Source organism: Penicillium expansum, assembly GCF_000769745.1.
Source record: "Penicillium expansum strain MD-8 chromosome Unknown contig294, whole genome shotgun sequence".
In the NCBI taxonomy this organism is placed as follows: domain Eukaryota; kingdom Fungi; phylum Ascomycota; class Eurotiomycetes; order Eurotiales; family Aspergillaceae; genus Penicillium; species Penicillium expansum.
The window spans coordinates 263,663-276,531 of record NW_015971224.1 but is presented as its reverse complement, the minus strand read 5'-3'; the positions used below and the strand labels follow the sequence as shown (position 1 = coordinate 276,531).

Below are 12,869 nucleotides of genomic sequence, written 5' to 3'. Positions count from 1 at the left end.
GTCTGTCAAGCAAGGCTCGTCGAATTCGAGAGTGCATCGAAGTCTCGATAAAATATCCAAAATTCAATATATGCTATAGGCTTAGGCCCTGTCTACAAGAACGAAACCATCAAATGTTCTTCAAAAATCAATTGTATTCACAGCCAACGCCTTGGGCTGGTTAATACATTCAGGGCGGCTTGCCCAAGGTGTTCCTGTATGCTCTATTGGAAACAAGTGTAGTCATTTAATATACAAAAAAGTTCTCCATCTTTGATCGGAAATGGACAGTCTATGTCCATGCTTTGGGAGACAAAAAGAATCCCCATCTCAGCTAGCAAACGCTGTGGACTCGGCAAGAGGACCTGTGCTTTCCACGGCTGGCTGATCTGCACTGGGTTCTCGCTGCCTATTTCGCTTGGTTGATTTTCGAGGAGATGAAGATGAGGTTTGAGATCTAGCGAGGCTGATCCTAGTCGAAGTTCTGGTGAAATTGCGACTCACTGAGGGAGTTTGGGGTTGCGGGTTCTTAAGAGGTATGGCGGTTTCGGCGGATGGAGAGAGGGTTTCTTCGCCGGTGGATGTGCGGGAGGAGTCTTTCGTGGAGGTTTCTGAGATGTGGTGTTTGCGAAGCTCATAGATAAGTTCGCGGAGTTGGGCAACCTCGCCCTTAAGCGTGGAAATATCCTCGTTTACGGTGTTGCCAGTAGGTGTTTGTCCCTGTCCGGAGGCAGACGTTCGGCCCCGTCCAAGGGCCGTAAACAGAGCATTATCTGCATGTTGATCGGCCAATTTGGCATTGCGTCGGGCGAAGGTTTCCTCTACCGGCACTTCAACTTGGCTCAGATATTCGCCGAAGGTGTTTCCAAAGTCATAGCACTTCTGCCACAAGGGGCGGTCAATGTTCTCTTTTGGTGTTTGCTTAGCTGCCTTAGACCACCGCTTGGGATCAGCATGGGCGAAAGGTCCCGAGTCCGACTGTCGTGATAAAAGTCTTGGATCAAAGCCACTGTGAACGGCGGCTCTCACCAGTGCATCTGATGCATCTAGTCGGTCACATGAATCGCAGAGGCCGACCATTCGCCCAAGCAATCTTTCGACCGAATCCAGGCGGTGGTCTGTTGATGACAAAAGGTAAGTGACGGCTCGTTTCAACACATTCACACCCTTGTCCCAGTCACGTCGGAGACTGTAGAACCGCAGATAGGTGAAAAGGGTTTCCCAACTATCAAAGAAACCTCCACCCCGTGCAGCCTGAAGCCAAGCGTCGGCTCGATCGGGCTGGTCGAAACGTAATGCGGCCCCTATCAAGGCGGCATAGATGACTGGATTGCTGCTGTTTAAAGATGGAACGATAAGATCCATGCCATTGACCGTTCGGTGCTTATAAACCCCCCTACTCCCTAGGTTGACGGAGTAGCCTTCTCCGCCCAGCATTTTCAAGAACAAATCGAAATCCTTGAGATTTTTCGATTTCCTGAAGAAGGTGATTATTGTGATCACGAGCGAAGGGTTGAGGAAGAACCGGTTCGGCAGTAATGTCCGCAGAAGCAGCTCGACCAGGTCATTTTGGCGGGTCTGACCAAATGCCATGATCATGAGCCGGAAAGCTGTTGGTCGATCCGGGTCCCTCGAGCTCAAGATGTTGTTGGATATCCGCATAAGAAGTTCCTGGAGAGACATCTGCTGGCTTGTGTAGATGTGGATGTCGTTGGTGAGTTCGGTATCAAGGGTCTCGCGCTCTCTTTGCATCTCGCCCAATTGACTCGCGGCATAATCTTGCGTGATATCACTGTATGTGGCGTGTCTGTTCGTTTTCAAGGTGTTCATTCGATGGCGAAGATGATTCAGCTCCTCCAAAAGCTGCGAGACGTTTACCTGGGGAGTCTCGAAATCCGCTGCGTAGTTCATTGAGACGCCCGAGTAACGATGTGCGATAGCCGGTCGTAACAAAATGCGGATAGCGAATTGCCTTAAAGCAAGCTTCTGGATGGCCTTCAGACGAAGATCATCCTCCAAGACCCAACTAGGTAATGTCTCCTGCGGAAGGAAGATCTCGCTCTCATCTTGCTCATCGATCGTATGTTCATCCTCCTCAGCTGGCTGATTTTCCACCGTCCGAGCCCCGACCGCGTTCAACCGTGTTCTTTCTGTGTGGAAGGCCCTTATTCTGTTGAAGCTGGCTGGGGATTGAATTCCGAGAGGGAAGCGGGAAACAGTGCCGAATCCCCTCGCTTGTGTTAAGCGATTGAGTTCTCGGGTTTCTCTTCGTGATTGTAATGACGCCAAAATGCGCTCCTCTTCATCGACCAACTCGCTCACTTCAGCCTTGACCGCGGCAATCTTTTCGTCCCAGTCATGTCGGCGGCGATCCTTCACGCTCGCATCGGCAATAGCGGCGCCGGCGAAAATGCTGCCGTAAAGTGCGGTAACGGAGTTTCCAATTCGAAGTCGTCTCTTACTAGAGGTTGCTGCTCGCGAAGTAACCCCGTTTGCAGTAGTACTCAAACACCCGACACAGCGGCAGGACGACTGCTTCGTAACAGCACGGGACCACAAACCCTGCATTCTCAGGGCATTGCTATCGCGCAATCTGATCCAAAAGGTATTATTGCAAACTAATGATCAATTGGACTCCTCCCGGAGCCCCGTCGCGAGTAGGGGTATGGAAATAGATGGGGTAACATGCAATGGAGCAAAAAAGGTTGCAATTCCGCAATTGCTCGGGTCATCTGTGCAAACATTGCAAACGAGCTAAGACTCCTGGACACCAGTGAACATCTGTCCAAGCGCTGTAAATCTATCTACTGTTTTTTTGTTTTTTGTTTTTTGAACGAATCTCTTTTGTCATAATATACAATGGTCACTAAGCTCTTCGGTTTGGCTGCCGGGCTACTTGCGTTGAGCGGGCTTGCCAACGCCCATGGCTCGCATTCAAATGACGAAGCTCCCTCAGATGATTGGGCCACGAGACACATGATAGGTAAGACAGTGTTGATGCGTCAATGAAGAAGTTGAAGTTGCTAAATCTATAACATCTAGAGGAACACCACATTGGATCCTTTGACCCGACCTCATTCTTCATCCTTCACGACTACGATTCCTCAGGGACATGGACACCTGACGAAGTCCGCAAGACATACGGCCTCAACGACGAATCCAATGCTGCCGTCAGTGAAGAAAAGAAACAAGATGCCGTGCGCGCAGTGTTTGAGCTCTTCGACACTGGAAACACTGGGTTTATTGACCGGGAGGACTGGCTAGCAGGTATTGCTGCGGGTAGACGACTGCCCGATCTCGGCTACGGCCCTGGACACCATGGTGATCTCGAGTATGAGTACGAGATCCATCACTTTGAGAAGTACCACGGCGATGATAGCACGGAGGAGGAATTGACCCACTTCGAGGATATTGAGCATTTCCGCAAGCATGACGAGGAGGAGGATGCTGCAATTGCTCTCGAGAAGCTGGAGCAGATTCAAGTTGTTGTTAACAATATTCCTCAGAAGTTCCGCCGCAATTTCTAGACTGTTGAGCTCACAGTTTGAATGATTCTTCTCTATGTACATACGCGCTTATACATATCGGCTTCCATCCATCAATGGATCAATTTGAGCCTCGCAGTTCATCCTAAATTGTGATATTTTAATATCTCTCTGCATATAATGCTTCCAAGATTAAATGCATGAGAAGCTAAAGCAGCGTTTCAAGGCCTTGGATTTGGAAGCAGCGGATATAACGATAGATAGACAGCCATGAAATGAAGGAGAGCCGCCAATACACCATGTACGAAGTGTGAACTCATAACTAAAAACGCCAGGGGGGAGTATTGAGACGCTAAGAGCTCAAAAAGAGAGGGATGATTCATGGCAAGAGGTGGCAGTCAACACCAATGCCGAACACGGAAACAATGGGGAAAAGGAAGAATTGGGAGGACAAGGAATTGCTAGGTATCACTATCCCTTTATACTTTGATTTGTCTTCCGGGAGCTTAGCTCTCAATACTCCGTAGTGTAGCCCAACCTATCGGTTGAATCAACAACTCTGTAGTATAAGTGTTAGCATTACACTTGACCCGCCTGGCTTGAAGAGATTTTGCAAACTTACGAGTATTGTTTCGTCAAAGTCCCTTCTCCACCCTTCGACAGATCGATATTGAAAACGTAGAAGTTGCCATCACTAGTGACAACCATGACTTGGGGAGTGTTGCTACACATGGCAACCACGCTCCTCAACGGCCCGGGGCCTGTGTTCCCACCAGGGCCTGAGCTCGGTCGCGGCAATCTGATCCAAGCAAAGTCACGCGCTGGCTCCCACATCTCACTGACTCCCTTTGGGAGATATCCGCCCATTCTGGCGGCAACTGCACCGCCGACATTTTGAGAGGTCCGGCGAAGCATCCCCATCAAAGTGCCGTTGTGCTTTCGCAAGGAAGAATCTGAGCCAGCATCACCACCCGCCTCGTCCTCTTCGGGTGAATATCCATAAGTATTTGGCGGAGAACCATGGTCCCGACCTGGAGGAGAATGCGCCGAAGAACCATCTGGTGTTGACCCTTGCTGGGTCAACTTGAAGATGTGGACGGTCTCGGTGGATGAAGAGACACATAAGAGTGTGGATGTGGTGTTGAAGGACATGCTGTAAATTCGTGACGGCATGGAGCCACGTCGAAACTGGTACAGTTTGTGGCCATCTGGAACGGAGAAAATGCGAATGATGGTTCCTTTATCTGAGGCAGTAGCAAGTAAAGTGCCATCGCTATTCAGCGCAATGAGTGCCAGAGGAGAGCGATGAGCTTCGATGACGTTGATAGCTTCTAGCTTTACAGCATCAAATATTAGAACATCCCCGGTCGTAGGAGATACATGCGTTGTTCCAGGGGGCGCATGCGCTGGTGTGTTTGCACCTGCAGGGGCTTTTTGTGGAAGAGGGTATGCCATGTAACAATTCTCTGAAGATGGCGCAAGGGCACATATTGCTGTCGATTTGTCAGAACTGGGCATAAAAATGCTTAAAAGGAAAAAAAGAAAAACAGGCGCAAGAGCTCTGTACCGTTGGGGTTTGGTGAGGTATCAATGGTAGACAAAAGCTTCATGGTCTGGATATCATAAAGATAAATCTGATCCTCAAGGACAATAACAAGTCGCTTGCGGTTCAGTTTCACTGCGAGAACTGTTGTTGGAAATGTTAATTCGCATATTGTGCATTGTCGCTATTCTAAATATTAGCTTTATGTCTGCACGAAGTATCTATAATAACACAAGTCCAAATGGTTTGAGATACCTTGGTATTCTGAATCTGCAAGCGCCTGGGTGATAAGATAAGGGCTACAAGAGAGGTTGAGAATAGCATCTCAATGACAGCAATATTCCCTTCTTTGGCTTCATAGCTCTTGGCAAAGGGTTCAGTTGTGAAGATCTGAAATCCCTTAGATGTTGCTATAAACGCCGTCAGTGGATGTCTAACGATAAGCAGAAAGCAAAGCTCCAGAGAGAGAGGGACTCACCCACAGCCAGGTAGCTGTAGTCCTGGTTAAATGTCACGAAATTCATGGCCATTTTTAAGAAGGTTCGGGATTGTAAATGAAATCAATGAGATTGATACAAGGCAACTCTCGGAGGTCGGAGATACCCCGCTTAGGGCGAGATTGAGAGGCAGCCACCAGGAACTCTTTGCCCGTCACTGGCCACTGTGCACCATATCTTGGGCTTGGGTAGAACAGAGTGAGATGCTTCAAAGACGAGGATGCGGAGAAGAGAGGATATGATATCCGCGAAGTCTTTGGTCGTCACAAGCGAGAGGTCTGCGCTTGGGCCACACCTTGATTGCCCACCGCCTACGGATTTCTCTTATCAACAATCGCCTGTTCGTTTCTTTTACTTCGCTTTCTGGCTGATTTTAGCTATTTTTCACGCAGAGACCAATCTATCAGGGTGATAGGAAGGGGTATTTCATTCCCGTGAAGCTCCGAGAGTTGCTTAAGCTGCAAAATTTGGTCATTGACTCCTTGCTTCCTTCCATAAAATGGCCGAGAGTATCCCGAGTTCCTCACCCCCAACATAAAGTGACGTAGAGATCGTCTACTATGTGATCTTAAGCCCCACCCATTTCGCTATCTTGTCAACTCCAAACAATATATCTGTGTATCATGAATTCAGCATAAAATTTGCATATGTATGCTATAGTAGATACATTATAGTAATTAGGGCAAATCCCATCCGATGAACTCACCCCCAAGCTTACTATATATCCTAGACATGCTAAGTGAGTTAAGGTAACAAGATATCAATGATTATTGAACCCAATAATGAAATAGGCCTCGTTGTCATATTGGAATTCCCCAGCTCGTGGATCTCCATCATGAGAAGTAAATGGCTTATTATGGGCAAACTAATCGATGCCGACTGGTATAAGCTTGTTCAACACATGAACACACCGGGCAGACAAAGGGTCACCTTTATTCGATGGATATTTTTGGTTTGAGGGAGCGTTCCGTATCTCCCATTCTCGATGTGTGATGGTAGGATACCCAATGAAGAATAAAGAAGCTTGATGATGTTAATTTCGGTCAACACAGGTGAGGTGCTTAGGCTAGTTGGAATGGATAATGTAGTCATTTCCAGTCATAGCCATTCATAGGTGTCGTCAAAGCCCAATGTTTCAACACCTCTAGCCTAGTGTCTGGGAAAATGTAAGGACCGGCCCGGTTCCCTAAGCATGGACCAAATCTGCCGCGCCTCACTAATGAAGACTAGAGAGGTCTCAAAATTTCAATGTAGACTCGTGTACCGAAACCATGGAAGGAATACCTCGCAAGCGCGAGGAAAACAAGGTACGGCAGCTACCCGCCTCATACGGCAGAGTCTTTTATGCATAGACCACTGAAACAACCCTCATTAGGTCGTTGTTCATGCGCCCAATTGAATAAATTAGGCTCTCAGTCACCGACTTTTGCTGAACAGGTCAAGACTACGGAGTACGTCCAAGTCAGATAGGCAGCAGTCGAGACGTGGGAGACGGTCAACCTGGCTATACTTGTTCAAGCTATCAAACGCTTGAAGAATGCTCAGGCCACAGCCAATATGTATAGCTCCCTACCCAGATGGAGACTCGGTCGCCATGTGGTTCCACTATCATGTGAAACAAGAATAGTCGGCCGCTTAGGCGGCCTTTGCCTTTGACAATGTAAGACTTTGATAATCCCCGGGGCAGATCTATCTGGCCCGACACGATATTAAAGATGTTATAGGTAAGCACACTCCCGATGTTCTTTTTAATGCTCTTTTCAGATATCGTTTTTAGATGTATATGAAGGCGGTAAAAAGCATGAACTGCGTCGAGGGATTTTCTATGTATGGCCAGGGATAAACCCGCCAGTTGGGTAGCAAGCAGCCATGTAAGCTAGATATCCTAACTGGGCCTGTGACAGGCAACGTATGCCAAATCCAAGACAAGTAACAGCCTATTTTGTTTCCGCCCGATGATGTGCAGTTCCTGCACGTTCCGACTGGCGCATGAAGTATCCATATACCCAAATGCCGGTGCCGACTTGGTCGCGTCTACCCCAGGCACACACCAGTAATATCCCATACCATCCCGCTGGTTATACAGGGTGTGTTCCATGTTCCATACCAAGTGACAAGTAAAAGTTTGGAACACAGTCTTTACCAACCCGACTAAAGGGGGTATATACATCCAGTGATGTCTAGGGTAGCGGGAATCTGCAGGCCTAATGGGAACCGAGGCAGGATCTGCAGAAAGTTGCCCGATCGTTCAAATCCGCGCTCCGCCTGACACAGCCCACTTTTGTCTATGACTGCTTAGGGATTGCAGGAGATGGGTGACCAATCAGGGCTGGCATGGAAGGGTTCTCCCGTTTGGTTGAAATATCAAGCGGCGCGCGAGGGAAAAGATAAGACTACTAAATTCCTGTTGTGCCACCTTAACCCTTCCTGGCCTGGGTATACCTGCCTACATATAGATACATAGGCTTGTTATTAGGCACTGGCGTGGCGGTGCTGGGTACCTGGTTCAAATATTGGGCACCTGCATCAAGACATGCTTATCACAAGATCAATTGTGTTGTTTCCCGAGGTCGAGACTGGTTATTGACGGGATTAGGCATGTGTTTACTATTGGGCATATTATATCCAACGTTTTGATGTCCCCCCACCTCGAGTGGATCGCAGTGGCGATCCGGGGTTAGACCCAACCCTGTACAGGATACATTGAATATATGTACTTTTATGTGATATCTTGAAGCAAGAGTGGGTGGGTCGTTTTTTATATTTTTTTCGTTACTGAAACATATATTTAAGCTATGTTTCAGAGTATTTTGAAAATCGAGAATTTGTCGGTAACATATCCTGGACTTTATGTGTAGAATAGTATAAAGCTAAATCTAACACATTATATATTACATACTTACTCCGTACTCCGTAGAATTCCCTTTCAATTGGCAAATTGACTTTTGCTGTTTCCATGGACAAGAAATGGCTCAACCTCCGGCTGGTAGGACTTTCTCATCCGATGTGGATCCCGATACACTCTCGAGCGGGGGTGATAAGTTCTTTGTTCCCCCAAATCCCTGGGATTTGAGTTGTCAACCAAGGAGAGTGAGAGAAAGCCCTTAGTAAAACCCCTCCCCAGACGCACGGACAAGGCTGCAATCTGGGCCGAGAACGATATCAGGAAATCTCATCGTCATCGGTGCCTGCCCTATTGAATGATTGGCCACATTAAATATTACTTGCCCGTGGACGCGTTTTTTTTCTTGGGCTAGGATTTTTAGGGGATAAATCAGAGAGAAAAGTGGTCAGAATCCCTGTCCTTGAGAGAGGGGGAAATCGCCATTTAGAATTTGTATCTGAATGTAAACATCATACAGCATACATCAAATTATACAAGGTTAGGCGGATAATATCCAGACCCGCGGTGGTGGAGCGTGTGGATACAAGATAGAATTAGGGGACTATCGTGGGGACCATGACGATGATAGTAAGTGATGATGATGAGACGATATATCCAGTAAATCCAGTAAACTGCTTACATGTAATGTTACAAATTGTAGAAACAATAGTATTCACTTAGGTACATAATGTACAATGTACATGTACATTCGCTGTCAGATCTTGTCCCACATTATCTTCCCCTCCTTCAATTGCTCTCCACTTCACTTCTCTTTTCTCTCGTCCTTCTACTTGATGCATCTCTTGCATTTATCTTAAGTCTCTCCCTGTCGCCTAACTTGGCTTTATCTTTTTTCATTCTTCACCCCTTGCCTTATCTCCGGTATTGTATGATCCCCCCCCCCTTTAACCTCGCATCCTTCTTATTTACTTTCTACATTTTGCAACTCTTGAAGTTCACTACACTCGCCTTGAAACTGCGACGCGCTTAAAGAGATTCTGCTAACAACTGCCGCATAGTTGTGCTTGCGATCACTCGCAAGTCAGATTGCCATTGCTTTTGGCACTTTTCACCACATCTCGACCGCAAAGGATGTAATCGTCATTTCATTCTAATCTCAAAAGTGTTGCGATTGCAAGTGACATTACCACCTTTATCCCAATATTACACCCACTTTTCCAACCACGTGTCTTGTCAGTCGTCATGGCCACTGTACTAGTCCAGCAGCAGGCGCTGCACCACTCGACCCCTCCTCCCTCTCCTATTCCCCCGGCCTTGACTGTAAGACGATCAAGTCCTATCCCAACCAGGCATATTCCAGTATGCCCCACAGGCCCTATTCCGATATCTCAGCCTACCTCCACATCCCGGCCTAGCGATCAGCCTTCCTCGCTATTGTCTCCTCCAGATGAGAAAATGCGCATTGGACGACCGTCATCCCCTGCTGTGTATGCCATCGACGGGGCCAAGTTGGCAGCTGCGATCGCTCATCAAGCATCACAACCTTTACCCGACGCATCTTTGATGTTTCCTTGGCTCCATGGGCTACATCGAGACAACCATCTACAGCTAGGATTCTTTTCAAGTCGCAAGCGCCATGCCCGTCACACTCCAAAATGCTGGCGAGGCCTCATGGTGGTCAAGCTTGGGGGTGACTTGAGCAAGTCACGCATCAAGGGCGCTATAAGTGCCCATGAGGTGCTGGCACCTTCATCCCACTTCTTGATGGCTGATCCTCCCGAGGGATTTTCCGTTCGCAATTTCCAAATCCAGACTGCCAAGCTAGCGGCGATGTCGGATATTGTTATTTATGCTGAAGATGATGACAGTCATAGTGGGCTTGTTGAGCTAGCCAACCAGTTTGCCAAGGCGCAGCGGTTATGGCGAACGAAAATGGATCCCCTGGAGGAGCGACCGACATATAACACCTTCATTCTAGCCGGTTCGTCACTTTCCCTTACTCCCCTTACTCCCTAAAATTCATGAACAATCAATTGATGTACTTCCCCAGACAAATTTTCCAATGTCGCGGATCAACACCCAGAGATCATTGCTATACATGCGAACGGCCAACCGACCGGCCAGACGATGGATTTCGGTAACTTCAAACGAACCTTGGCGCACCCAAAATTTATGCTAACAAATTGGTAGTCCAATGGGAGCGACTGGAAATGTCTACAATGTCCCGGGCATCCGAGATTTCATCCAATGTTTGGCTTGGTTCTACCCCGGATTACTTCCATACTGGAACTCTTGAATCACCAAAGGAAGAGGGCTATGACCTGTTGATCGAAGCATGCGACATGGCCAACATCCCTGGTCCACGCTTCCTTGCCATGCTCGACAAGCAGATAGAGAGTGGTCCCCAGCGCTTAGAGTTTCCCTCATCGGGTTCTCTTGTGCTTCCATCGGGGAACACCCGAGAGGTTGAGGACATTGTCAACACCATCAGGTGGATCTACTATCTTGCACACCCAGATACGTCGTCGGAAGAGCTCGACAATGACGGAGACGTCGCAATGACCAAATCGAGTGGGAAACCTCGCAAGATTCTCATCCACTGTGCGGACGGTTACACCGAAAGTTCGCTGTTAGCAGTGGCGTACTTTATGTTCGCAGAAGGCGTGCCTGCCCATGAAGCTTGGCTTCGACTGCACTGCAATAAGAAACGCAACTTCTTTGCCTATGCGACAGACGTTGCTTTCCTATGCCACATTCAAGGACGTCTCTTGCAGGAAAGCCCCGCGACTCAGTCAACGGATCTCTCGGAAATCGGGGATCCTCATTGGTTCCACAACATGGATGGCTCCTTCCCCAGCCGTATTCTGCCATATCTGTATCTGGGCAATCTGAATCACGCGAACAACCCGGAACTTTTGTGGGAACTTGGGATCAAGCGTGTGCTTAGTATTGGCGAGGCTGTTAATTGGACAGACGCGGACCGTGCTAACTGGGGACCCGATAATTTGATGTACATTGACAATGTCCAAGACAATGGCATTGATCCTTTGTGTCAGGAGTACGATCGTTGTTTGGACTTCATTGGTAAGTCCTTCTAAACCTTTGAGTTTATTGCGGCTTCAACCTGCTAATATTTGTATAGAAAAGGGAAAGCGTCAAGGCACGGCCACATTGGTTCATTGTCGAGTCGGTGTTTCTAGATCGGCGAGTATTTGTATCGCCGAAGTCATGGCGTCCAAAAATCTGTCTTTCCCGCGGGCATAGTAAGTTGATTTACAATGAAGTCGTGTAGTTGGGCCGAAAATGCTAATTCATGGTAGCTGTTTTGTCCGCGCAAGGCGACTCAACGTCATCATCCAACCTCATCTTCGATTTGTGTAAGTCGTCGTGTTCTTCTACTCTAATATCCAGAAAGGAAAATATGCTCACACTTACCGGCAGCTATGAGCTTATTCAATGGGAGGAGCACCAAATGAAGAAGCGAGGCCTGCCCATCAAGCGAGAGCTTGAATGGGACACTGTTGCGCGTGAGATAGCTCTGCTCAACAAGCCCTATTCGAGGCACTAAGAGTAGCCTCGGGCTCCGCGGCCCGCTCCCAATCCACCAAATCAGGATTAGAAGGACGACTCGCTGGATACTGCGAAATGGCCGTTTCTGCTGTAAGCGCGAACGCCAAAACAATTCACATCACTTCTGTACCGACTGCCCCGGTCAATACTCGGCGTTACGATGGCCCGAACACCAAACCTATTTTCTTAATGCGTGTTCTTGTCGCCTCATCCCTGCGAGATACTACACACTACGATACAATGACTTTACACGATTTCTACGAACAAGGGACGACTTCTTGATTGATCTTTGGCGCTTGGCGTTTTGAAGACCTCAGGGCATGGGAGATATTGCACCACCATCCACGATGCAATGACTTTCTGCTGTCTCTGTTCGACCTCTGTTCGACCCAATATTTTGTTTCTTCTCCGTTAGCCCATCTTGTTGATTTTACCTCTTGATTTCGGCCTATTCTGTCTCTCTGTTTTCAATTTCCAATTTTCAGCTTCTGTTCTCTTGATTCTGTTTCATCCAGCAATCCGGTATTTGCACTGTTATTTCAGCCCATATCATTTACCAGCATTTTCTCAACATACACCTCATCTTGTCCAGGGGTTATGTCTTCATGCCATGCTGCAAGTTTGAACTGGAGCTTTGGAGAAGATACTTATTCGATTCTCAACATTCATATCCATTTGATTTATTATTTTGCGGTCTCGTTGTTATCTTTCTTTCGCGTCTCTTTTCTCTTCTCTCAGTCCTTTCCCCTGGGGCTTTGGGTTATGTGTTATCTAGGGTTGGCGCGAACATGGCTTGGTTACAAGCTCGGCGATCACAAGCGTCTCTGCTGATCATTTTAATGGTATTCTTCTCATCTGAGCTTCGCGCATTTTCGATTCGATTTAAGATCCCTAAGGTTTACGTGAATATCAAGCCAGACGTGCAAACGGCATACAAACCAGATTTTAGA

The 12,869-nt window shown here is 47.7% G+C and overlaps 4 protein-coding genes across 4 annotated transcripts; 2 read left to right on the top strand and 2 right to left on the bottom strand.

The window, feature by feature from the left end:
* Positions 1–309: 309 nt before the first annotated feature.
* Positions 310–2,547, bottom strand: PEX2_087440 (uncharacterized protein; the record flags this gene model as incomplete). The annotated part of the gene is made up of 1 exon (XM_016746014.1): positions 310–2,547. One exon carries the CDS (start codon positions 2,545–2,547, stop codon positions 310–312), a length of 2,238 nt encoding a protein of 745 aa, XP_016601619.1.
* A 291-nt stretch (positions 2,548–2,838) lies between these two features.
* PEX2_087430 (nucleobindin SSP120) lies at positions 2,839–3,506 on the top strand (the record flags this gene model as incomplete). The annotated part of the gene is made up of 2 exons (XM_016746013.1): positions 2,839–2,962; positions 3,022–3,506. 2 exons carry the CDS (start codon positions 2,839–2,841, stop codon positions 3,504–3,506), a joined length of 609 nt encoding a protein of 202 aa, XP_016601618.1.
* A 471-nt stretch (positions 3,507–3,977) lies between these two features.
* On the bottom strand, positions 3,978–5,537 carry PEX2_087420 (phosphoinositide binding protein ATG18; the record flags this gene model as incomplete). The annotated part of the gene is made up of 5 exons (XM_016746012.1): positions 3,978–4,023; positions 4,087–4,957; positions 5,032–5,191; positions 5,263–5,417; positions 5,486–5,537. 5 exons carry the CDS (start codon positions 5,535–5,537, stop codon positions 3,978–3,980), a joined length of 1,284 nt encoding a protein of 427 aa, XP_016601617.1.
* Positions 5,538–9,591: 4,054 nt separating this feature from the next.
* Positions 9,592–11,917, top strand: pps1 (tyrosine/serine/threonine protein phosphatase PPS1; the record flags this gene model as incomplete). Its single annotated transcript, XM_016746011.1, has 7 exons — positions 9,592–9,669; positions 9,742–10,330; positions 10,400–10,486; positions 10,540–11,433; positions 11,492–11,612; positions 11,670–11,726; positions 11,791–11,917. 7 exons carry the CDS (start codon positions 9,592–9,594, stop codon positions 11,915–11,917), a joined length of 1,953 nt encoding a protein of 650 aa, XP_016601616.1.
* Positions 11,918–12,869: the final 952 nt, after the last annotated feature.